Source organism: Eublepharis macularius, chromosome 5 (assembly GCF_028583425.1).
Source record: "Eublepharis macularius isolate TG4126 chromosome 5, MPM_Emac_v1.0, whole genome shotgun sequence".
Taxonomy (NCBI): domain Eukaryota; kingdom Metazoa; phylum Chordata; class Lepidosauria; order Squamata; family Eublepharidae; genus Eublepharis; species Eublepharis macularius.
In genome coordinates this window covers 170,689,992-170,713,440 of record NC_072794.1, presented here as the reverse complement: position 1 = coordinate 170,713,440, position 23,449 = coordinate 170,689,992, and the positions used below count along the sequence as shown (strand labels likewise).

General features: G+C 50.9%; 1 protein-coding gene across 1 annotated transcript; it reads left to right on the top strand.

Moving 5' to 3' along the window:
• Positions 1 to 251: 251 nt before the first annotated feature.
• Positions 252 to 15,837, top strand: TRIB3 (tribbles pseudokinase 3). Its single transcript, XM_054981240.1, has 4 exons — positions 252 to 508; positions 6,636 to 6,920; positions 11,334 to 11,626; positions 12,614 to 15,837. Exons 2-4 carry the CDS (start codon positions 6,636 to 6,638, stop codon positions 13,107 to 13,109), a joined length of 1,074 nt encoding a protein of 357 aa, XP_054837215.1. The 5' UTR covers positions 252 to 508; the 3' UTR covers positions 13,110 to 15,837.
• The last annotated feature ends 7,612 nt before the right edge of the window (positions 15,838 to 23,449 follow it).

Below are 23,449 nucleotides of genomic sequence, written 5' to 3'. Positions count from 1 at the left end.
CCCCCGTGCGTCGAGGCGCGCTCGTGGCGCAATCGGGCTGCAACGCTCCCGGCGGGCGGCATTGCAGCGCGGCCCGGCGCGTGTCATCATGGACGGGGCGGGGCGGCGGCGAGCGCAGGGGGCCGCCTGGTGCAATCGCGGCCGGCCGCCGCATCAGCCGGGCGGGGCGAGGGGGCGAGGCCGGGCGGGCGCGGGGCGGGGCCAAGGCGAGCCACGCCGCCCGGGTTACATCATCCCCGACGGCGCGGGCAAGCAGGCAGGCAGGCGAGAGGAGGCGCCGCTCCAGACAAAGGCTGCCCTCGCTCGCCTCCATGGAGCGCCGCTGCGCCTGAAGCCCGGGCGCAGGACCCCCGCCGGCGGGCGGGACCCTCGAGGGCGATCCCCCCGACCCCGGCCCCCAGCCCGCCCGCCTGGACTTCGCCCTCCGCGCCGGCAGCCCGCGCGAGCGGACAAAGACCGCCGTCGCCTGGCATCGCCCGAGAGCGCCGTCGGGGCTCCCTCGCCGAAGGTACTGGGGTGATTGGCAGGGGGGCTGCTGCAGCTCGGGGCATCGAGGGCGCTTCTGGAGCCCCGGAGCCCACCCCTGATAGTGAAATCCTAACGAGTGTTACTCCAGTGTAAACCCGTTGAAACCTGTGGCCTTAGACTGGAGTAACTCTCTTTAGCATTTCACTCTGAAGGCACTAAGAAAGGAGAGGATTGCGCGTTGCTTCCCCCCCCGCCCCGTTTAGTATGGGCGAAGGTAAATAATTTAGGACAACCCCCCCCCCCCATTTTATGCACCGCGAGTAGCACTTTATGCTGCCTTCCCTACAGCAGATTGAACGCAGCTGATTCTTCCGAGGAAAAGTGTGCCTCTGGGCTTGCGCAAAGTGCTTTTTCTTTCAGCCCAGGCAACCCGTAAGGAACTTGCCTGAAAACCCGGCCCCCGGGCGGTGGGGGTGGACTGCTAGGCAGAAGGAGTTCTGGGCAGGTTGAGCACCTTCCACGGTGGAGCTCAGATGGGGGTTTTTTTAGTGTAAAGGGTGTGTGTGTGGGGGGGGGGTTTGAGCCTGGCTCATTTCTTCTACTTCCCGGCGCTTCATTCTAAAAGACAAAGCGATTGGGGGGGGGGTGTCCAAGCCGAGTTCAGGGGAAAAGAAGCATCAATGCGCTGATTAAGTCTGGCTCATTTCGCCCTCGATAGCTCATTGATGAATGAGTGGCGCATGAGTGTGCAACCTTGCTTCACCGGAAAGGATTGCGGCGACTGGGGTGAGACAAGGTGATGCAGAGGCGATCCCCATAGGTGGCTGACCTGTCGTGCTGATTTCCTAGGTGCAAGTCACCGCTTGATGCTGAACTCTGGGGGGAAGGGGTGGCAATAATTCCAAAGGCAAGCCCTTGCAGCAGATATAAACAGATGCCTCGTGGCACAGAAAAATTCAGCATAATCTTTCAAGGGCTTCAGTCCATGAAAATGTATGCTGGAATAAAAACAAAATGCTTAGTCTTAGCGGTGCTAGCAAACTCCTTTGTGTATGCAGTGAGTTGGGAATTGTGTGCAACTTAGGGATGGGATGCCATGGGAGGAGACATCCATTTCTTGAAGGCCTAATATAATGGAAGGGGAAAGAGGCTTTTAAAGCAGACATGCAAAGGTTACAAGCCCACAAACATTTTTAGTAGTCTGCCTGCCCACGTCTTACCTGTGTTAGTCATTTTGGGCAACTTGTCGGCCTCTTAGATCCAAATACGTTTCCCTTGGTCGCCTAGAGCCGTTTTGGAACTTGCCATAGGCGATCAGCCAAGTGGCTGTCCGGAAGCCCCTTTTAAATGGTATGCTCCCTGCATTGTGCATAGGGACAGTTTGATATTTCGAAAGCACCCACCCAGAAGTTGGCCTTGAGGGATGCGTTATGGAAAATTTCTAGGCTTGCATTCAAATTGGGAGGGGAGTCTTTGGGAGGAGTGGGGCATCAGAGGAGGAAAAGCCCCAGAGGAAGGACAGTGGGTGCCATAATGGCCTCTAAGGTCTTCAGATACAATGCTGGGCGATTCTGGATATGAAATCCAGGGCTTGGGAGGGAGGTGCTGCAGGCCAAGTGGATGAAATCAGATGTGTTTAAAGCCCAGCGGTAGCACTGTTTGGAAAGCAGAGGAAGGGAGTGTTGCGGAATTCCTTTTCGGAGGGTTGCTTTTTTCAGTTCCAAATCCGTCACGTTTTTATCCTTCCTTTCCTCCCAGGCGTTCAGGGAAGTGTCCACAATTCTACTTTCTTCTGTTGTATCTTCACAATAACTCTTGTGAGGCAGGCTAGGGTGTGTGCGCGCGCATGTGTGTGTGTGTGTGTGTGTGTGTGTGAGAGAGAGAGAGAGAGAGAGAGAGAGATCAAGTTGGTTAGGTATGCTAATCTGTTGGTAGCGGTAGAAAAGAGCAAGAGTCCAGCAACACCTGTAAGACTAACAAAATTTGTGGTATGAGCTTTTGTCAGTCACAGTATCTGAAGAAGTGAGCTGTAAGCTCATACCCTCTCACAAATTTTGTTAGTCTTATAGGTGCTACTGGACTTTTGCTCTTCTCTACTGTGGGGGGGGGATATTGGGGTCTCTCCAGCCCTGTTGTGATATTCTGACAAGCACCCTGTCTATCCCAACCTGCTTCCCCCCTCCCATGGAGTGCCAGATGTTTGACCCAACACCTGTGTATCTGGAACAATTGAGGGGAGCAAATTGCATAGTGGGGCGGGGGGGGGAGGGTAGTTCAGCAGGAAATTATTTTTCTGTAACTGTTTAGTTCTGACTCTCCAGGGTTGGATTGTGAGCCTTGAAGTCCCTGGTTCCAATCCCCATCTGCCAGGAACTTGCTAAAAGGCTTTGGAGAAACTGTTTTCGTGTATAATACAATGACCTACCTTGCAGGGCTGTTGCGAGGGTTATGGAAATAATGCGTCGGTGCACTTTAAGCATTTAGGAAGAGGCTTGAAATAGATGCAGTCTCTGATTTTTATTATTCACAGTTCGTTCAGCTCAGGGACGCACTGATCCTTGAGCTGAACAGAGATTTCTGGGGATTGAGAGCAAGACAAGGACGAGCCCCTTCCCCCTCCCCTTTGAGTCCAGGCTTGGTGTAAACGTGTTTGCCAGACTCCAGACCCAAACTCTTTTCAAAAAGCCCTCCTGGAACAGGAGACTCAAGAAAATGAGGGACTCTGAGCATGCACAGAAGAATTTCCCGTCACCGCGGGGCATCCACGCCTGCCCCTCCGAAATGAGAGGCTGGCAATATAGGGAGAATGGACTCTGGTGTAAATTTGTGGCTCCCAGCAGGCTTGAACCCTGGGCCGCAGCCTGAGCATTTCAGGAAGGGCCTCGAACTTGCTATGTATTTGCATCATCCGTTTTTGACGTTGCAAGAGAGAGAGAGAAGGGGGGCCGGCTCCTCCCCGGCCATGACGCAAGCTTTAGGCATCTTTCTGAATCAGAGGCTTTTGTGCCAACTTAGTTGCACTTTCGCTCCTGGCTGGCTGGTGTGTGTGGAGGGGGGGGGGTGGAAGCAGAGGGACTCTTACCCCTTTCCCCGGGGAGGCCATTTGCTTCCGCTTGTTTACAATTAGAGCTGTTTGCTCCATAGCTCAAGGCAATGCTTGCTGCCAGCTTGCACTGCAAACCGGTGGTGGATTGGGACTGAGAGCAGGCGAGATCCAAAGGAGTTAGCTGTGTTTGTAGTTGCACAACAGTAACAACAATAACAACAATGTTTGATTTATATACTGCCCTTTAGGACGACTTAATGCCCACTCAGAGCAGTTTACAAAGTATGTTGTTATTATCTCTGTGACAATAATCACCCTGTGAGGTGGGTGGGGCTGAGAGAACTCCTGGAAGCTGTGATTGACCCAAGGCCACCCAGCTGGCTTCAAGTAGAGGAACGGGGAATCAAACCCAGTTCTCCAGATTAGAGTCTCACCGCTCTTAACCACAACACCAAACTGGCTCTCTACACTACACTCTCTAAAGAGTCCAGTAGCACCTTTAAGACTAACTAACTTTATAGTAGCATAAGCTTTCGAGAACTATAGCTCTCTTCGTCAGATGCATTTGAGGCATAAGCTTTCGAGAACCACAGCTCTCTTCATCAGATACATTTGAGGCATAAGCTTTCGAGAACCACAGCTCTCTTCATCAGACACATTTGAGGCATACGCTTTCGAGAACCACAGCTCTCTTCATCAGACACATTTGAGGCATAAGCTTTCGAGAACCACAGCTCTCTTCATCATACCCTCCATGCATCTGACGAAGAGAGCTGTGGTTCTCGAAAGCTTACGCCTCAATAAAGTTGGTTAGTCTTAAAGGTGTGACTGGCCTTTTTACTAATCTGAACCCTGCGGTGCAGCCAGCGCCACTGGGTTTCAGCTCAGCATGCTTCGGACCACCGGCAGCCCTCCAGGGTTGGCGCCTGCCAGGAAATTTCCTGGAAAGTTCAAGGGCCAGCCGGCCCCTGCAGGACACCCTTCTCTTGCAGAGAAGCTGGGGCATGAGACAGGCTGGGGAAGGCTGTTTTATTGTTCATTGAGAACTGAGCAAGCTGCCCTTGAAAAATCTCTGCAAAGGCTTTGTACCATCCTGTGCGGGGCACCAGGAGGCTGATTGCGCCTTGCTTGACCTGCGGGCATGTGGGGATCTTGTCTGTCTCTTGCATATGCTAGGCTGCTGTGATGGAGCAGCTAATGGCAAGATGTAGGAGGACCGATAGATGCCCTCTACCCGCAGCTTTCCTGGCTCAAAATCTAACCCTTTCATCTGAGCTTCAAAGGCCTCTCCAGGTGTTCGTTAGTCTTTCATTTTATTTTCATTTATTAAAATATTGACGTCCGGCCTTTCTCCAGAGAGTTGGGATGGTTGCTATCCCAGCCCTCTAACTGTCTAATAGCCGGCAGGATCTCAACCCCCCCTCCCCTGCCATCTCCCCCACCCGTTAACAAATGTCTTGCGGCCCCTTAAGGACCATTTATTCCCCCATAACAAAACCGCTTTGTCAAATGCATCGGGGGCCCAGTCTGTGGAAGTTTATGCTGGGATGAAACCCAGTTCAGTCTCTAAAGCGCCGCTGGTTTACTTTTGCTTTGGCCGACTCGCATGGGGACCCCTCTGGAATTATTAGCAGTGGGAGAGTTTGTGTGAGCTCCCCCCCCGCCACGCCCCAGTCACGCCACGCCTTCTCTTTGTCACTTTTTAAAATTTATATCCCACCTTTCTGCAATTCAAAGCACTTTGTATCCGATACAAAGGTCAACAAAAGAGAAAACGGATCCATCGTAAATTTACAAAGCAAGAAACCAGCATGCAGCTAAACCCTCAGAGTCCCGAGAAGCTGGAACTGGGGCGCCATGCCTCTCCTCTGTCCATTTTGAGCTCCCAAAGCATCCTCCGGTCAGGGGACATCTCCCAGGAAGGGTTACATCTATGCTTAGTTCCCATGGCCCCTTCTTACACTCCCAGGGTAATGCTGATCACCACTTGGGGTCAGGTAGTAATTTTCCCCAGGCCAGTTTGGCCAGGGATCCTGATGGTGTTTTGCTATCTTCTGAGCATGGAGCAGGGGTCACTGGATGTGTGTGGCGGGGAGATGTGGATTTCCTGCCTTGTGCAGGGGGGTGGACTAGATGACCCCAGAGGTCCCTTCCAACCCTCTGATTCTCTGATTCCACCGTGACCTCAGTCTGATTTGCTACCAGACGCTCACTTGCTATTGCTAAGAATGCAGCTCAGGCTTTGGACGCTCACCCACTCTGGAGACAGGCTCCCGCTTTGGACGCATGCCTCGTGCGCACGCAAGAGGCACCAGGCTTCTCCTTTGCCTTTTTATTCCTGTGGGCAACCTCAGGCGGAAATGACATCTCCTTGCTCATTGGCTGTCATGTGCCTTCCATTGGCATTCTACGGATGCGAGCTTTAATACTGGGATTGCATCCACTGGGGAGACTGCGGCCCCAAATATTCACGGCATGGTGATGTGCCGCTTGCTCAGCTACCCAAAGGCAAGGGCATCGTGCGCCAGGGGCCAGTGTCTGAAGAATGCCTGCTCTGAGTGCAGCATGGTAGCTGTTCTTTTTCTTTAGAAATATTCCTTTGGCAGAAAGTTGGTACAGCTGGTTGTGGTACAGCCCTGCCCAGAGAGGCTGTCCCACGTGTCTTCTCCATCCCATTTTCCCCATCTCCTCCTTTGTTTTGGGGTGGAGTGCGACATTGTTTAATCACAGCTGTGTTTTTGTGTTGGTGTTTTGGTTCTGTGTGTGATGCATTTAAACCTTTGGCTTGGTCTCTGCATGCAGTGGAAAGGAATTGTATTCTTGAATGTCTTCGGTTGCCTCTTACCTTCTGGGACACTTTTTGGGTGGTTTGTAAAAATTCGAGCCAGGGGAAGTGCGTGGCTGGGCCAGGGACCTGCTACTGTTTGCTTCCATGATCTGTTTACAAAGCGCCAGATGTTGAGGACTAGCCACGAGGGCCTGGGCGGAAGGGCATTTCCCTCTTGCTCTGCTGGTGAACTTCCCCGGGAAGCTGGATGTTTACAGTTCCCCTCTTCTCCCCACCCTCATCGACTCCTTCCTCCAATTTGCATTAATGCTTCCTTTTCCTCATTTCCTCTAGATGAGTCTCCTGGCGCCCGAATGTCCAGCGGTGGCTGCTCTGCGGAAGAAACGGCTGGACCTCAGTGATGCCTCTGGAGGTGACGGCCCGCGACCCAAGCGCCCACGTCTGGGCCCGCTGCCAGGCCCGACCCCTTGCCTCCAGCCCCTGGCTCGCTCCCCACCTGCCCCAGACCAGGACTTGGGGGTCTACCAGATTGGCCCATACCTCCTATTGGAGGCCTCAGAAGGGGGGCGCTGCTACAGAGCTGTGCACCGACACACGGAGGCAGAGTACACCTGCAAGGTAAGAGGCCCGGATGGAAATGGCATGTGTGCGCAGGGAGCATTGAGTCTATTACATTGTAGTCAACTGGTCTGTTTGCTAGTAATATAGGTTATGTGTATTATGTGCCATCAAGTCGCCTCTGACCTATGGTGACCCTATGAATGAAATACCTCCAAAACGTCCTATCATTAACAGATTTGCTCAGATCCTGCAGACTGGAGGACGCAGCTTCTTTTATTGAGTCCTCCTCTTTTCCTATTGTCTTCCACTTTTTTGATTTAGTCAGTGCTGCTAGGAAGAGTTTTCAGCTAAAAATTAAGAAGAACTTCCTGACAGAGTGGCCCCTCGGTGGAACAGGCTTCCTCGGGAGGTGGTGGGCTCTCCTTCTTCGGAGGTTTTTAAGCAGAGGCTTGATGGCCATCTCACAGCAATGCTGATTCTGTGAACCTGAGCAGATTGTGGGAGGGAGGGCAGGAAGGGTTACGTCAGTGCTCAGTTCTCACGGCCCCTTCTTACATGCCCAGGGTAGGGCCGATCGCCACTTTGGGATCAGGAAGGAATTTTCCCCAGGCCAGTTTGTCTGGGGATTCTGATGGTGTTTTGACATCTTCTGGGCATGGAGCAGGGGTCACTGGGTGGGTGGGTGGGTGGGTGGGTAGTTGTGAGTTTCCTGCATTTTGGAAGGGGTTGGACTAGATGACCCTGGAGGTCCCTTCCAACCCTGTGATTCTTTAATTCCACTCTTCTCCAAGGAGCTCAGGGCAGAATATGTGGTTCTCTCCTTCTCAGTCAGTCACCAGAGAGTGACTGACCCAAGGCCACCCAGTAAGTTTTATGATATGCAATGATTCGAACCTGGGTCCCGGAGTCCTCATCTAACCAGCGCACCGTGCTGGTTCTCATCTTAGAACCTGTTGCAGGACAATTCTGAATTTGCTGAAGGAAGTCAAAACAGTGCAATGAGATGTCTTCCACTCCATCTTTTTTTAACCAGTCTTAGAGCCAAGCTACAAGTGACGCCTGACACAGGTTGGACACTGTCAGCTTCCCTCAAGTTTTGATGGGCAATGTAGGCGTCCTGGTTTTACAGCTTGGCTCTCCATTACAGCTGCAAGACCAGGACGCCTACATTTCCCACCAAAACTTGCGGGAAGCTGACAAGCGTCCAACCTGGGTCAGGCGTCACTTGTAGCCTGGCTCTTATTCTCTGGACTTGTCTTTTGTTTCACAAGGGTGGGGTGTCTTCCAACTGCTATAGTGTGCTGCCACCTGCTGGCTGAATATGGAATTTCACACCCCCTTTCCCAGCCAACTCTGTGGATCCCAAATTGGCTGACAACGGAAGGGGTTTAAGCTTATTCTCACACCTGGGAGACCATACATGCATCTCCTGAGTGATGCAAAGTTTAGCTGGCCGGCAAATGTTTCCTTTTTTCCGAATTAAAAGTGGAAGGGCACGCTTCAGTGGTCCAATTGGAAGGCCTTCCTTTTTATCGTGCAAGGTTTGGGTGCCAGTGGCACCGTAGGGACTAACAAGGTTTTCAGGATGTAAGCTTTTGAGAGTCACAGCTCCCTTCTGACTCTGTCTCTGAAGAAGGGGGCTCTGACTCTCAAAAGCTTAGACCCTGAAAATCTTTTTGGTTTCTAAGGTCCTACTGGACCCACATCCTGCTGTTCTACTGCAGGCTTAAGACGGCTGCCTACCTGAAACTTTTTATCATGTGAAAAAATCAGAGTTACATGACCTCAGAGCAGCCTGCTTTTTCATGAATGACTGTTTTGAGTCTGTTTCCTGATTAAGAGGAGGCCGGGCCAAAACAGTGAGTCATGCCGACATGTCAAAAGGTACTCACCAAAGAGTTTATTTTTAAAAAAGTCCTTCCCTGCCCACGCCAAGAGATTAGCAGTTCTCTGACTAGTGTGTCCCATTATGCAGTTGAGATATTACTCAAATGGAGACAGAATTGGGTGTAACTCTGGGGGTGACGAACTGCGGTGGGCAGTCAGCGATATTCATGGATTCTGAGCATATTCTGTCAAATGCAGGCATCGAACTCAGAACCCTCAAAAGCAAGCAGAGATCCAGAAGTGGCCCACTGTACCTCTAAGTGGCCTTCAAACGGGGCAATAATGTGGTGTGTGTGCGTGCGCACGCATGCATGCGCATTGGCTTGCAAGCAGTCCAGCAGAGCGATGCGCCTCTCAAAGTGCTAAACAGCTTCAGGGCCAGTTGAAGAGTTCCTGTAGGCTGGACGTGGTCCCTGGACCATCATTTACTCTCCTCTGCATTAGCAGAGCCCCCCTCTCCGCCCCCAATGCTAAATGTATGGTTTGGAAGATGTCGCATTTTTTAAAATAGCCTTGGCCATTTTGTAGCTGCCTCTGTCTGCTCCAGAGGGGCCCCGCTCACTCTTTTATGGAGTAAATCAAAGACTGTTCTTCAGTTACATCACACATGGGTGTGGACAGGTGATACTCTGAAGTATAATTGTTAGGCGGATGTTGAACAAAGAAGGATGTTGAACAAAGGACGCAGACACAAGGATTTTTGTATCACGTCCCTATTCTTAGGGAAATGTCCTCATCAAGTGACATTTCCTCATAATCTCTGCATTGCAAATGTTTCTTCTCGTGGTGAAAAGAGAAACAGCCGTGGGCTTTGAGCCCTGAGTGTTCAACAGTTGCATTTCCCATGGCTGTGTATGGAGTTTTGCCCTGTGCATTTACAAAAAAATCAGTATAACTATTGTTAACTCAGGGCTTCCAGTATGTTGTAGGCTAAGGTTTAAAAAATCCTACCCAACGTAGACTTTATGGGAAATAGTGAGTTTGCTAGCAGAAACACGGGCTTCATGTAATGTGCAATATGTGCACTGCTGTGTTTTATTGAATTGTACCGTTGTAGGTTTTATTGATATGCTACCTGGTTTTACCTTTTATATTGTGTTTTATTGATGTGGTCCGCTCTGAGCCTGCTTGTGGGAAGAACAGACTATAAATACGAATGAATGAATGAATGAATGAATGAATGAATGAATGAATGAATGAATGAATGAATGAATGAATGAATGAATGAATGGTTAGGAGGCATGTAATATGAGGATACCTCGTCATTCGGTTGTACACCCCCTCTATGTTAGTAGCTGCACTAGAAGGATGGATGGGAAATGTGCGGCATGGTGCAGACACACCACAGATTTAAAGAGAACTAGATGCCTGCCTGACGTTTTGCACATTGAGCGCAACTATTTCTTTTCATTTAATTTAATTCATTTTACTTCATTTATCCCCTGCCTTTGTCCCCAATGGGGACCCAAAGCAGCTTATGTCATTCTCCTCCTTTTGCCCTTCACAACAACCATATGAGGTAGGTTAGACCGAGAGTATATGACTGGCCCAAAGTCACCCAGCGAGGTTCCATGGCAGAGTGGGGAATCGAACCTGGGTCGGCCGGATTCTAGTCTGTCATTCTAGCCACTACACTAGAGTTTACTCTAGTATAAGCTTTCCGCACAGGCTTATATGAGAATAAAAACCTGTCTGTCTTTAAGATAACTGGTTTTTTCCCTACAACGGCAGCCCTTCTGGAATTGCTATAGAAGAAAGGGTCGTGCTGGATGCGAAATGACTTGGACCTCCACGTACGATGCTCTGAGCAGGAAAAACACTGAAGGAATATATCACTCTTAGAAGTGATCCACTAGATATTGTGGTTCTATCTACTTTTTCTGATGCAAGCCGTAACTGGGAAAGGGACTTCAGCTTGTGCTTGGGCTGAACCACTTCGGATTGTAGGTGGGGATGGTGCCCACATGACGGAATGCTTCTCCTTACCCCCCAGAACGAGCATGCCAAGAAGAAAGGTTCTAGCCGGGCCTTCTCCCTAGCCTCTACTTTTCTTTGAGCAGGGATGTTTATTGCTTGGGGGAGCATGCAAAGATGGCAGCTTCCTCCTGCAACATGAAGAGGTGCAGCCCAAACACAAGTTTTAACTCTTCGGTGCAGGATCAAACAGGTGGGACAAAGATCATGTCAGTTCATGCAGCCTCAGTTTTTCTGGGGGCAGTGCAGGAAAGGAAGATGCAATTTAACCTTTCGCTGTTCTGAACCAGCTTCTCCGCATTGTTATTACCCTTTTCAGGGGCAAAATGTGTGTGTTTTGAAGGAGATGCATGTTCTCTTAAAACGATGACGACAAAGCAGGGCACCAAATTCTGAACGGCAAAACTGAGTGGAGATCGAAAGGTTTTCCTTTCCTGTCCCTTCATGGCTCCAAGGCAAATTGAGGTTGCTGGAGCCTCCAGTTTGCATGGATAGCATGAACTATATGTCGTTTGTGGCTTGAACTGTGATCCACGGAGATGCACACAGCCTAGGAAGACTTTGGCCCACGTTTTATGTGTCCCATTTTTTTGGTTGGGTCCTTTCTAGGTTTATCCAGCCAAGAGCTACCCAGAGATAATGGTCCCTTACGGGCTCCTCTCTGCTCACCCGAACATTGCTCGTGTGGAGGAAGTGATCCTCGGGGATCAGAACGTTTACGTCTTCTTCCAGCCCAGCAGAGGTGACATGCACAACTACGTCCGGGGGCACAAGCGCCTGGCGGAGCGCGAGGCGGCTCCTCTCTTCCGACAGATGGCAGAGGCGGTCGCTCACTGTCACCAGCACGGCATTGTCCTCCGGGATCTCAAGCTGAGGAAGTTCGTCTTTGCCGACAGAGACAGGTGAGCGGGCAGTGAGGGAGTGGGGCAGAAGATGTACGTAGGTTGTGTCCGTGCATCGTTGGCCATTTGCTGCACAGCAGCCGTTCAGCTCCCAGGTTGTCCACCCATTAAAATCGAGATGCAAACGATAGCTATAGCGTAGTATCTCCCCACATGCGGAAGCAGCCATAGTGCAGCTGCGTCTGCTTAGAGTGAGTCTCGGAAGGGGAGGAGGAAAACTTGGGGTCATGCCAAGGGCTGCGTGGGGAAAAGGGTTTTGAGACAGGATTTGAAAGAGGCAGAAGAGAAAGGATACTGAGCAAAAGAGGCCTCAAGCGAGAATGGCGTTTAAGGGAGTGGGAAGCTTTCAAGCTGGTAGTTGGAGGAGGAATGTTCCTGCCATGGGCTCATGAAAGTGAAGATCTGGGCGAGGTCGAGAAAGGCCACGGAGCTGGAGTACTTCAGGAGAGACGTGGTGGACAGGGGAGCTTTGCTGGACTCCACCCCCTAGACTTTGGGGCGGGGATGTTTTTGCATATCTAAATATTCCCCGGCATAGAAATGCACCACTCACAGAAAGCTAGAGAGCCAGTTTGGTGTAGTGGTTAAGAGCACGGGACTCTAATCTGGAGAGCTGGGTTTGATTCCCCACTCCTCCACTTGAAGCCAGCTGGGTGACCTTGGGCGAGTCACAGCTCTCTGGAACTCTCTCAGCCCCACCCACCACTTTGTAAACCGCTCTGAGTGGGCATTAAGTTGTCCTGAAGGGCGGTATATAAATCGAATGTTGTTATTATATTTCAGCCTAGCTTTCTCGTCGACATGCTTTTCCGCCCCCTTTGTCCAGGAAGCATTTTAAATGGATGGGGCTGTGAGTGAACATGCAATACCATCTCCTTCAGCGGAATTCAAGCTTCCTGAGCTGCGTTCCAGACCATTGCTTTGCAGCTCTGCTTTCTGCAGCTGTTCTCTTGCTAAATATCCTCCCCCCCCCGCTCTTTTGCACAGGTCCAAACTGCTGCTGGAGAACTTGGAGGACTCTTGTGTGTTGCCTGGTCCGGACGATTCCTTGGAGGACAAGCACGGCTGCCCGGCCTACGTAGGGCCCGAGATCCTCAGCTCCAAGACCTCGTATTCGGGGAAGGCAGCTGACATTTGGAGCTTGGGGGTTGTGCTCTACACCCTGCTGGTGGGGTGTTACCCCTTCCAGGATACGAAGCCTGCCTCGCTATTCAGCAAGATCCGGCGAGGACATTTTGTGGTTCCCGAGGGCCTCTCTCCCAGGGCTCGCTGCCTCATCCGCTGCCTCCTGCGGAAAGACCCTGCAGAGAGGTTGACAGCAAGGGACATTCTCTTGCATCCGTGGCTGGCGGAGGGGAGCATCTCCGAGGGCTCCTGGAGCAGTCCGTTTGCAGGCCAGGCAGTGGAGCAGGTAGTGCCAGAGCGGAGGAGCTTGTGGGAAGTTACAGAGGAGCAGGAAGAGGAGGGAGGCCTCTACAGCTGAGCTGGCAAGGAGTGCGGGATTGTTAAGGAAGGTGCAGGCGGCCCTGGCCCAACCCGCCGTGCACCAGGCAGTGGAAGGAAGCTGGCTTTCTCCTATCCTCAATTCTGCTGCTAGGACTGGTTCAAGAAGTGCCTTTGAGAAAAGATGGGCGTCACTTTTGCCGGCGCACTGTGAAGACGGTTCCTTTGCATCCAAATCAGGGAAGAAAGGAGGCCCTGCCTTCTTGCCATGCCCTGCCCGGTAGGGCACTGGTTTTCGTGTGCCAAAGATTCATTTTTGAAGATGTGATCACCAGCAAGCATTAAGAAAGGGGTGCCTTACACGCTCGACTCCGAAATTCAGGATCTCGTTTCCCGGAGCATCGGAAGATGTTACGAAAACGGCACTGGGGATTCGGGATTACGAGAGATTCGGGGTGCAAATCCTCTCTTTCTGTTTCCAAGGTGCGCTGACTTGGTCAAAGGGACGGGCCCCGGATCAGGGCAAGAGGCTGGGGCTCGCCCTTCCTGAACAGTTGCTGTGACCCTTTTCCTGGGTGCCGAGCAAAAGGACTGCCAAGCGTGCTGGAGAGTTGCGACACGAGGAAGATACAGTGGAGAGGAGATGTGCTGATGGACAATTGGGGGTTGTGCCCCCTTCTTTATTTTTGTAATTTCCAAAAAACGCGTGGCCTTAATTCCCTTCCTTGGGGCGTTTCTGTTTCCTCCCTCCCGCATCTCTTTACGCTTCCTGCCTTACATTCGAGAAGACTCCTGGTGGGTTAGACTAGGCGGGCCTGCCTTTTTGTTACTTGAATTTCTGTCAGGGCTCGACTCCTTCAGGGATCTCGCTCCCAACCAGGGTTTTCCTTACCCCTCCCTCCCCTCAGGGCAGCTGTGAGCCAGGCCCGATGAGCAGGAGTGGTAAAGGAAAAGGTAGTCCCCTGTGCAAGCACCAAGTCATTACTGACCCATGGGGGGGACGTCGCATCAAGACGTTTTCTTGGCAGACTTTTTACGGGGTGGTTTGCCATCGCCTTCCCCAGAGCAGGAGTGAGTGCAAAAAAGTCATCAGCTCAAATAAAATTAAGTTTTGGCCCTGACGCTCCCATAACTTGAACGCCACGATTGAAACCGGGGCGTGACGGTTTCCCAGGAGTTCTCCGTTCCTGTTCATGTTGAGCCATGGACTGCGCAACGGTCGCAACGGAAGGGCAGCTCTTTCATGGCGAGGCTTCGTTGCCGGACAGAACAGATCCTTGCAGGAGATGGAGAAATTGCTGATCCAGTTCATTCCAGCCTGTAATAGATTGCCACCCCCCAACTTTGTGAACTTAGTGTCAGCGCTGCCCCTCCCTCCCCCAGAATCCTGGCTGGGAAATAGTTGGTGCTGCCTTTTCCCCAAAGAGAAGACTAGCTATATCTCATCCCCTTTGGCGGACTAAGTAGGACTTCCGCTTCTTCCCCACGGTTGGGACCGTCCAGCATTCTGAGTTCTTTCGGCGTGCCATTTAAGGGGTATCTACACTAAAGTAGCTGAACTGTCGTTCCCTCTTCCCTTCGAACCCTGGATTTCAGTGAGAGCCACTAGGGAGTGATCTCTAAAGAATTCTCCAAAGGCCAAACCAGACAACGTGCTGGGAGTTGCACAGCAGCCACTTTCAAAGCTTGTAGGCATCCAGTTTGGATCAGGAGTGTAGCACAAGGGAGAGGTGTTAAACTTTACACGCCCCCCCCCCCCAGTTTTCCTGTTCTAAGAGTCTCTCTCTACGAGATGCCTCAGTGCGTGTTCGTCAAGTGAAGGGAGATGCAATATTAGCTGGGAAGTGTAGTTTTAAAAGACAGAGCCGGCGGAGATCGCTCCTCAGAGGGTTTGTTAATTTCATCTCTGCCACTGCGAAGGCTCTGCCAATTTCACCTCTCCAGTCTAAAACTCTGGGATGGCAACCAGAGGGCAGCGAGGAATGAAAATGGGCTGGAGCTGCCTTCCAGAGGAAACGGGCTTGGACCTGGAGAGGTTATAATGGGCTGAAGTTTCCCTTCTGGCATTTCACAGCCCCTTTACACAGCTCCGGTGTCTAGCAAAGCCTTTGCCCTGCTGCCGGCTCTGACTTTTTAAACTACCCTTCCCAGCTACCATTGCATCTCCTGATGTGTTCTTCATGTGTCAGATGTCTCATGTAGAATCTAAAACAACCCTTGGAGGTGACTTTTTAAAATATTAGAAGCTCCCGACACAGAACTCCCAACATGTTATCTGGCCAGGCCTGGGCGCTGTCAATACACTACAGGTCCCTTTTGGGGGGAGGCCTGGGCAGTGGCTCTGGTAGGAAATGCAGGCTGCAGTTAAGCCTTGAACATCCAAGAACTCCACGGCTGACCCTGTCCCTTGCAACGCTGTGGCGGGCCTGCAAGAGCTGGCCTTCGTGGTAATACTGTTGTGATGCATTCTGAAGAGAGGTCGCTGCACCAGCCGTGTTGGTGGGGGATAGTTCTCCCCTGTAAACTCCCTTCCCTCGTAAAACTGTCAGCCCCATGGAAGGTTCTCTGGGGGGGGGGGTCACAAGTGAGCCAGGAGCGTGGCACCTCTTGTGTGTGTGTGCGTGCATTGGCAGTTGGCGTGTTTTCCGAACTGACCAAATATCGACGCTGGGCTGCTATGCCAGGACTCCCGCTGTTTCTCTTTTGTATGTACAGAGTGGATTTGCTTATTTTTCTGTTACTTGGAAAATAAAAGATTTCTTGGTTTTGCTCTGTGAGTATCATTGCGGCAGAGAGACAGAACTTGCTGTGGTGTCCTTCCCAACACGGAATTGCTTCCCCTCCTATTACAACCCTTTCCCAGGGGAGCTTTCGGTCCTCACTCCCTTACTTTACTGCTTCTTTACAGAAAATGACTAGACTGGCATCAAAATCCAGCTATGATATCAGGTGCCACGGGACCAGCTCCTTCCTTCAGTTGGCTGTTTCACACCCCCTGTGAACTGGTTTCCCACGAGCCCGACAGCTGGAAGGCTAGATAGGCAAACACAACTGGCAGTCTTTGATCTCCATAGGAAGATCATTTTAACTTCACCTCTGAGCATTCACAGAGTGCAAATTAAACATCAATTCCTTGATTTGGTTTCAGAACCAGAAGACACTTTTTAAATATATTAGTTCCAGTTCACGCTGATAACAGAATTGAGATCTTACATTTTTTTTTGGTTACATGTTATATAGCATGCACTTAATTCCATCATAGTTATATTACCTTTCACCAAGCTATTGTCACTATAAATCTACCTTCTTTTAGTTCTAATACTTTTTCCATTTATTTAATTGTGTTTTGCTAACGTGCAGCTAAGTCCCTACTTTATATTTTCGTTCAATCCATCTATAGAGCGGGGTCCATTTTTGTTTCCCATTATGTCTATTTTTTTTTCTTTTATTAATTCTGTCAGTGTGTCCAGTTCTGCGGTTTCTAAAATTTTCTCCATCAATTCTTTTGTCGGTATGTCTGTATTTTTCCAGTATCTGGTATATACTATTCTTGCTGCTGTTATATGAATGATCAAATGTCTATTTTCCCTGTTTATCTCATCCGGCATTACATTTAGTAGGAGCATTTCTGGTTTGAAAGACACTTTTAATAGGCGTGGAGAGAAGTGAGAGCCCTTGTTCCAGGGCACGAGTCCCGATGAATTGCAGTTGATCTGGTACCAAGTCGGTATTCTTGAAAGGGGTTCTGCACATGGTAGACAGCAGGTGGCAAGGGAGGGTGGAGTTCTTTGGGGAGAAGGTATATCTCGGCCCTGCTGGTGATTCACTTGGAAAAACAGTGTACACCCCACCCGGATATCCACTAATACTTATGCAACAATGTTAAAGGCATACTGCACAAATTCATGAACATGAAAAAGTGTATTCAATCAATGTTACAGACAAGCAATAGTTAAAGTATCTTCAATCAGTCATACAAGTCAACAGTAGTTCTTTACAATACAGAGACCTGCACAAAACTCCCCAGGAAATGTCCAAATCTGAGGGCACATAACAATGATGTAAGTTGCGTCTTCTGGCCAATAAGTCATTCCATGTAGAGGCTCCTGTGAATTCTTAAAGAGTCTCACAAACAACCTAAGTTCTGTCAGACTGTGGCTAAATAAGGCACTCACTACAGGGTTCCCTTTAGAAGCAAACACAAGTCCATTGTTTGTAAAAGGAAACTTTACTGCAGAAAAGGTCCATTATAGTCCACTGTCCTGAATAGGAGACTCAGGATGGTACATGATCATTGTTACCAATGAAGAGCAAGCATAAGATACAGAGTAACAATACCCATCTGGATCAGCCTCCCCCCACAGTTCTCAAAACAACATCTCTCAGTCCTGGGAAGCTGCTCTCCCTCAAGGCCAATGCTTGGTGGAACGGTGTTAGACAAAACAGTCTCCTCCGGTGGGAATGCTGCCTGGGAACTGGTGCACCTGGGAAGAAAACACTCAAACACTAGAAGCATTAGAAAATGGAGTCAGTACAGTTTAGATATACACTGGACCTGACATTCTGCCCCCCTTAAAACAGATCCCCCCCTGGTTTATATGGGTAGCGAGTATGAAAAGCTTTGGTTAATCTAGGAGCATGAACATGTGCAGAGTTCACCCATTCATCGTAACCAGAATCAAAGTCCTTCCATCTAATGAGGTAAAAAAGCTGATTTCGTTTGAGTTTAGAGTCCAAGATTTGTTGTACCTCATAGTGTATTTGGTCGTCAATCAAAGTTGGAATGGGTGGAGCTTTGACGTGCCATTTGTTGTCGGTGGGAGCTCTCTTTAGAAGACTGACATGGAACGTATCATGCACATGGTGCAGGTTCTTGGGCAAAGTTACAGCAACAGTCACTTTATTTATTATCTTGCGCACAGGAAAAGGTCCTAGGAATTTCAGAGCGAGTTTGCGGCTTGTCTGAGCTAGTTTCAGATTTTTTGTGGAAATATACACATGATCTCCGGGTTGTAATTCCCATTCGGCCACACGATGGCGGTCTGCGTATTTTTTGTAATCCAGTTTGGCTTTTTCAAGGTGTTTCTTAATAAGAGTCCAGTGCTGCGCCGCCTCCCCCCACCACGAAGATACATCTGGCAATTTAGAGGAATGGAGAGGGGGTGCATCCAAGGGGAAGGGATCGAAGTGAGTCCCGTAGACAATTTTGAAGGGGGCCTCCCCCGTTGAAGCGTGGACACTGTTGTTATAGGAGAACTCGGCCAGAGGGAGAAGGTCCACCCAATTATCTTGTTGAAAATTGATGTAGCAACGAAGGAATTGTTCTAATATTTGGTTTGTTTTTTCGGATTGCCCGTCGGTTTGTGGGTGGTGGCTTGAACTGATGCCTTGCTCAATATTCAACATTTTTAAAAGCTCCCGCCAGAAGTTGGCAACGAACTGTCCGCCGCGATCCGAAATCACCTTGGACGGAAAAGAATGTAATTTTACGATGTGTTTTAGAAACAAATCCGCTAGTTTCCGAGCGGAGGGTATAGCAGTACAGGGGATAAAATGAGCTTGTTTGGAGAACAGATCTACCACAACTAAAATACAATTATGTCCTTTTGAGATAGGTAGATCAGTGATAAAGTCCATGGATATTACTTCCCAGGGTCTGTTTGGCGTTTCCAATGGTTGCAGGAGACCCGGAGGCTTCCCTTTCCTGGTTTTGGCGCTGAGGCAAATAGGGCAGGAACTAACGTATTGGGAAATGTCTTTGCGCATGCCCGGCCACCAGAATTGTCTTTGGATTAGGTGCAAAGTTTTCAGATACCCATAATGTCCAGCAGTGGGAGCATCATGACAGCGCTGCAAGACCTCCAGCCTGAGACTGTCTGGGACATAGAATTTGCTCCCAGCTAGCCAATCCCCGTGTGGGGATTGGGTCAGTTTGTTTCGCGGAGCTCTATCCCCCTCCTTCTCCACTTCAGTTTTAAGTTTCGATTTCCACTCTTGGTTGGCCGGGAGGGGCTGCTTGGCACGACTGCGAGTAGTCACCACGCCCCCAAGTTGCGTAGGCGAGAAGACAGTGTCGACAGTCTCCTCCCTTTTGCTCTTGTGTTGGGGCATGCGCGATAGGGCGTCCGCCAAAAAGTTAGTTTTGCCCGGGAGATAATTTAGAGTGAAGTTGAATTTGGAAAAGAATTCCGCCCATCGCAATTGCTTAGCATTCAGTCTGCGCGGGCTTCGGAGGGCCTCCAGATTTTTATGATCCGTCCAGACCTCGAAAGGGTATCGCGCCCCCTCCAGCCAATGTCTCCAGTTAGTAAGGGCTGCTTTTACTGCAAAGGCCTCCTTCTCCCACACATTCCAATTCCTTTCCGCCTCCGAAAATTTTCTAGACAAGAAAGCACAAGGCCGCAGTCTCCCATCCTCCCCCTTCTGTAGTAAAACTCCCCCTATCGCCGTATCGCTGGCGTCAACCTGTACTATGAAAGGGGATTGTTCGTTGGGGTGGGAGAGGATGGGTTCCGTTACAAATTGCTTTTTTAGACATTCGAAGGCCGTTTGGCAATCGGGGGTCCATAGCAGTTTGGAAGAGGGTTTTTTAGCTTGGTCCCCTTTATCTTTGGTTTTCAGCAAGTCTGTTAAGGGGAGCGTGATTTGGGCGAAATTTGCTATGAAGTCTCTATAGAAGTTGGCAAAACCCAGGAAAGATTGTAGTTCTTTACGGGTGGTGGGTGTCTGCCAGTCTTGGATCGCCTGTATTTTGGCTGGATCCATTTTCAGACCCTCTTGGGAGATACAATACCCGAGGTAAGTGAGTTCGGTTTTATGGAATTCACATTTGGACAACTTGATGGGCAGCTTATTCTTCATCAGGGTGGCTAAGACTTTTCGTACCGTTTGTATATGTTCTTCCTCGGTGTCCGAATAAATTAACACATCATCAAGGTATACCACCACCCCTTTGTACAGAAATTCGTGTAGAACTTCGTTTATCATGGACATGAATACAGACGGGGCTCCCGTCAAACCAAAAGGCATAACTAAGTATTCATATTGTCCGAGGGGCGTATTGAAAGCGGTTTTCCACTCATCCCCTGCCTTGATACGAACGTGGAAGTAAGCATCTTTTAGATCTAATTTCGTAAAGATCTTACCTTGGGCCACGACGTTGAGAAGGTCTCGGATGAGCGGTATAGGATAGGCGTTGTTGGTGGACACTGCATTCAATCCTCGGAAATCCGTGCACAGTCGGAGTCCCCCATCCTTCTTTTTCACGAAGAGGACTGGAGCGGCGTGGGGGCTAGTGGCTGGGCGGATGAACCCTCGTTGGAGGTTGGTGTCAATGAATTTCCGGAGCTCTTCGCGTTCATGGAGACTCATGGGATAGAGCCGTCCTTTGGGCAGTGAGGCTCCGGGTAAAATTTCTACCGCACAGTCCGTTCGTCGGTGCGGGGGTAGAGTATCAGCTTCCTCCTCAGAGAAAGCATTTAGAAAAGGCCAGTACGGTTCGGGTATTTGGTTGACTTCTTCTTGGGTGAGTAGGGCCTTTTCTTTATGAGTTGGATCTTCGCCCCAGTTTTGATTCCAACGGTGATTTTTACAGTTGGTATGACTGAAGGTAATACATCCTTGTGCCCAGTCTATGTAGGGATTGTGATCACATAGCCATTTACTGCCTAGAATTAACGGGTACTTGGCAGTAGAGCTGATGACAAAGGACCTCTTCTCCCAATGTTGTCCCATGCCTGTGATCACTGGGATGGTTTCCGTTGTTACAGGATTCATGTTGGTACCATCCATTTGCTCAAAGATTACTGGATTTTGTAGATCCCGAGTTGGTAGGACTAGTCCATTGACTAGAGCAGGGGCGATGATGTCTCTTGAGCAGCCCGAGTCAATAAGAGCTTGCACCCGAATGTGCATCTTCCTCTCTGGGTTGATTAGAGTCACTGGCATGAATAAGATGGACCCAGGCGGCCGGTTCCGTGCAGGGACGGGCTTAGGGCGGATCTGTCGTTTGGGTCCTTTTACGACAGATCCATTTCGTTTCCCGACTGGGGACTTTCCGGATTGACTTCTGCGGTTGGGGAAGCGGCATCGTATTCCATAACTTCTTCCGCTTCCAGCCCTCTCTCTGAGGCTGGCCTTTGGGAAGCGCCGCGGCCTCTATTCGCTCGTGGTGCTGGAGTCGGGCGTTGGAGCGTAGGAAACGGAGCAAGGGTTGGACGCCGTAATTGGAGCGGAGGTCTTTGCACAGGCCGGTAAGGGCATTGTGCTGCAAAGTGACCAGCCTGTCCGCATTGCAAACACAGCCCTTGTTGCCATCTAGCATCTCTCGCTCCACGGGTGGCGTAGCTAGCTCCCCGTGTTCCCCTCTGTAAGGTCAATGGTCTTCTTTGTCCCGTTTGTTGTTGTTGTTCAACCAAACGGACTTCCAAAATGCGATTCTCTACTTCGCAAACAAGTTGGATCCACCCTAACAGCGTGGGGGGATTGTCTTGCATGAGGGCTCTGTCCAAAAGTCTCGGGTTAAGGCCTTGCTTGAACAGGATAATCTTGGTGGACTCCTCACACCTAGGGCACTTGGCTGCTAATTGCCGGAATTTTGTGACATAGTCTCTTGCTGACATGCTGCCTTGTTTGATGGCTTGCAATTCTGTTCGGGCCCTGGTTTCCTCTAAGGGATCTTCATATTGTGCTCGGATGGCATCCACTAACCCCTGGAGAGTATCAAGTTCTGGGGCCCCGACATTGTACAGTCCTACATACCAATCTGCTGCCTTGCCCTGTAGACGAGATCCAAGATGTTCGATTTGACTGGCCTCACTGCCGAACAGGTGTCCCCAACGGTTGAAAAACTGTACCACCTGTACTAAGAAAAATCCCAGTTTGGAGGGATCCCCATCGAAGGTGGCTTCCAGCTTCACCCAGCCCATCGGGAGTTCTTGTCTCGGAGCAGGCGCTGGGTAGAAGTCCATCGGCAGTCTTAGTTGCGCCTGAGGCGCAGGAGGAGGTAACTGGAGTCTCGGTCGGGGCAACGGTGCCGGCTGTACTGGCGGCGGCAACACCGGCGGTGCTGGCAGAGGTTGCCGTGGTTGGGCTGCCGGGGGTGGTCTCGGTTGGGCCGGAGGCTGCAGTGGCGGGCGAGCAGGTGGCGGCAGACTTGGTCTGGCTGGTAACACGGGAGGCGTTGGCGGTAGCTGTTGAGGTGGAGGAGGCTGGTGTGGTTGAATGGAGATCGGCCGCTGAGGAGGGGGTTGGAGGTGTCGTAGTGGTGCAGGCTGTCCCGGTTGGTTCGGGGGTGGTAAGACGGGCTGGTCCTGGGGCTGCTGCAACGGTATGAGCTGCGGTCGAGGTGAGAGGGGCCGCAGCGGCGAGGGTCGGACAGGTGGAAGGCCGCGCGGGCTTGCCCCTCCGGGCGTTGTTAATCTGGGAAGCAACGGCTGGCCTCGTGGCGCTGTTAGACCGTTTCCCGTAGGTTGCCCGACGGGGACAGTGTCTCGCGGTTGACGAGGGGCTCCCTCCTCGGATGGAGCCGCGTGTGCTCCCGCTTGGTCCGGCCGGACCGTTATAGGAGAAGTATGAGGGGGTATCACCGGTGTATCACTTGGCTTTTCTTCCCCTTCCGTAGGCCTCTCAACGGGAGTCTCGTCTGGCGGCACATCCCCTCCCTGGTTAGGAGGTTCGGTGGGGGTCTCTCCGGGTGGCTCAACCGGGTTATCCCTTCTCGGTGGAATTTCCTGCTGTGCGGGAAGTTCCTTAGGTTGTTCTCCCGATTCGCCAGGGTAGGTGCCCCCCTCGCCGGTAGGTGACGACCGCTGCTGAACATCCTCCACCGGATAGGAGATGACACTTTGGAGGGTAGCTATCTGTATCGCCATCTCTTCAGGAGACAGTCTTTCTCCTGCTCCCATTGCCGAAATTAAATGGATGGCATGAGCCAAACTTTCTTCCATATCCATCAGTTTAGCTTCTAACTGTTGCATTCGACTTGGCCCCGGTTGCTCGCTTATGGAACCTTCATTCGTTGCACTCACCGGGGAAAAGGGGCCCCAAGGAGGAGGGTCCCCTTGGACGACTCGCGATCTCGCGGCTAGAATTCCCTTGGCCATACCCGTCACGGCCGAGATGCTGGTATCTACCGCATAGGTGCGACCTTGTATCTGCTCCCAACTTTGTTCAGGGACCTCCGTTGGCTCTTTCCACGGAGCAAGTTCAGAGTAATCCCAACTCAGGGCGCCACGGCGAGACGTGTCCCCCTCCGTCTGCTCGAACATCCTGTTCCAATATCGCCATGGTTGGCTGCTGTCTAGCTCAGGGACGGTTTCTAGGCTTCGGCGCCCGTCCATCGAAACTCGTGGATGGAGTCCACCTGCCCGACGCTCTCTG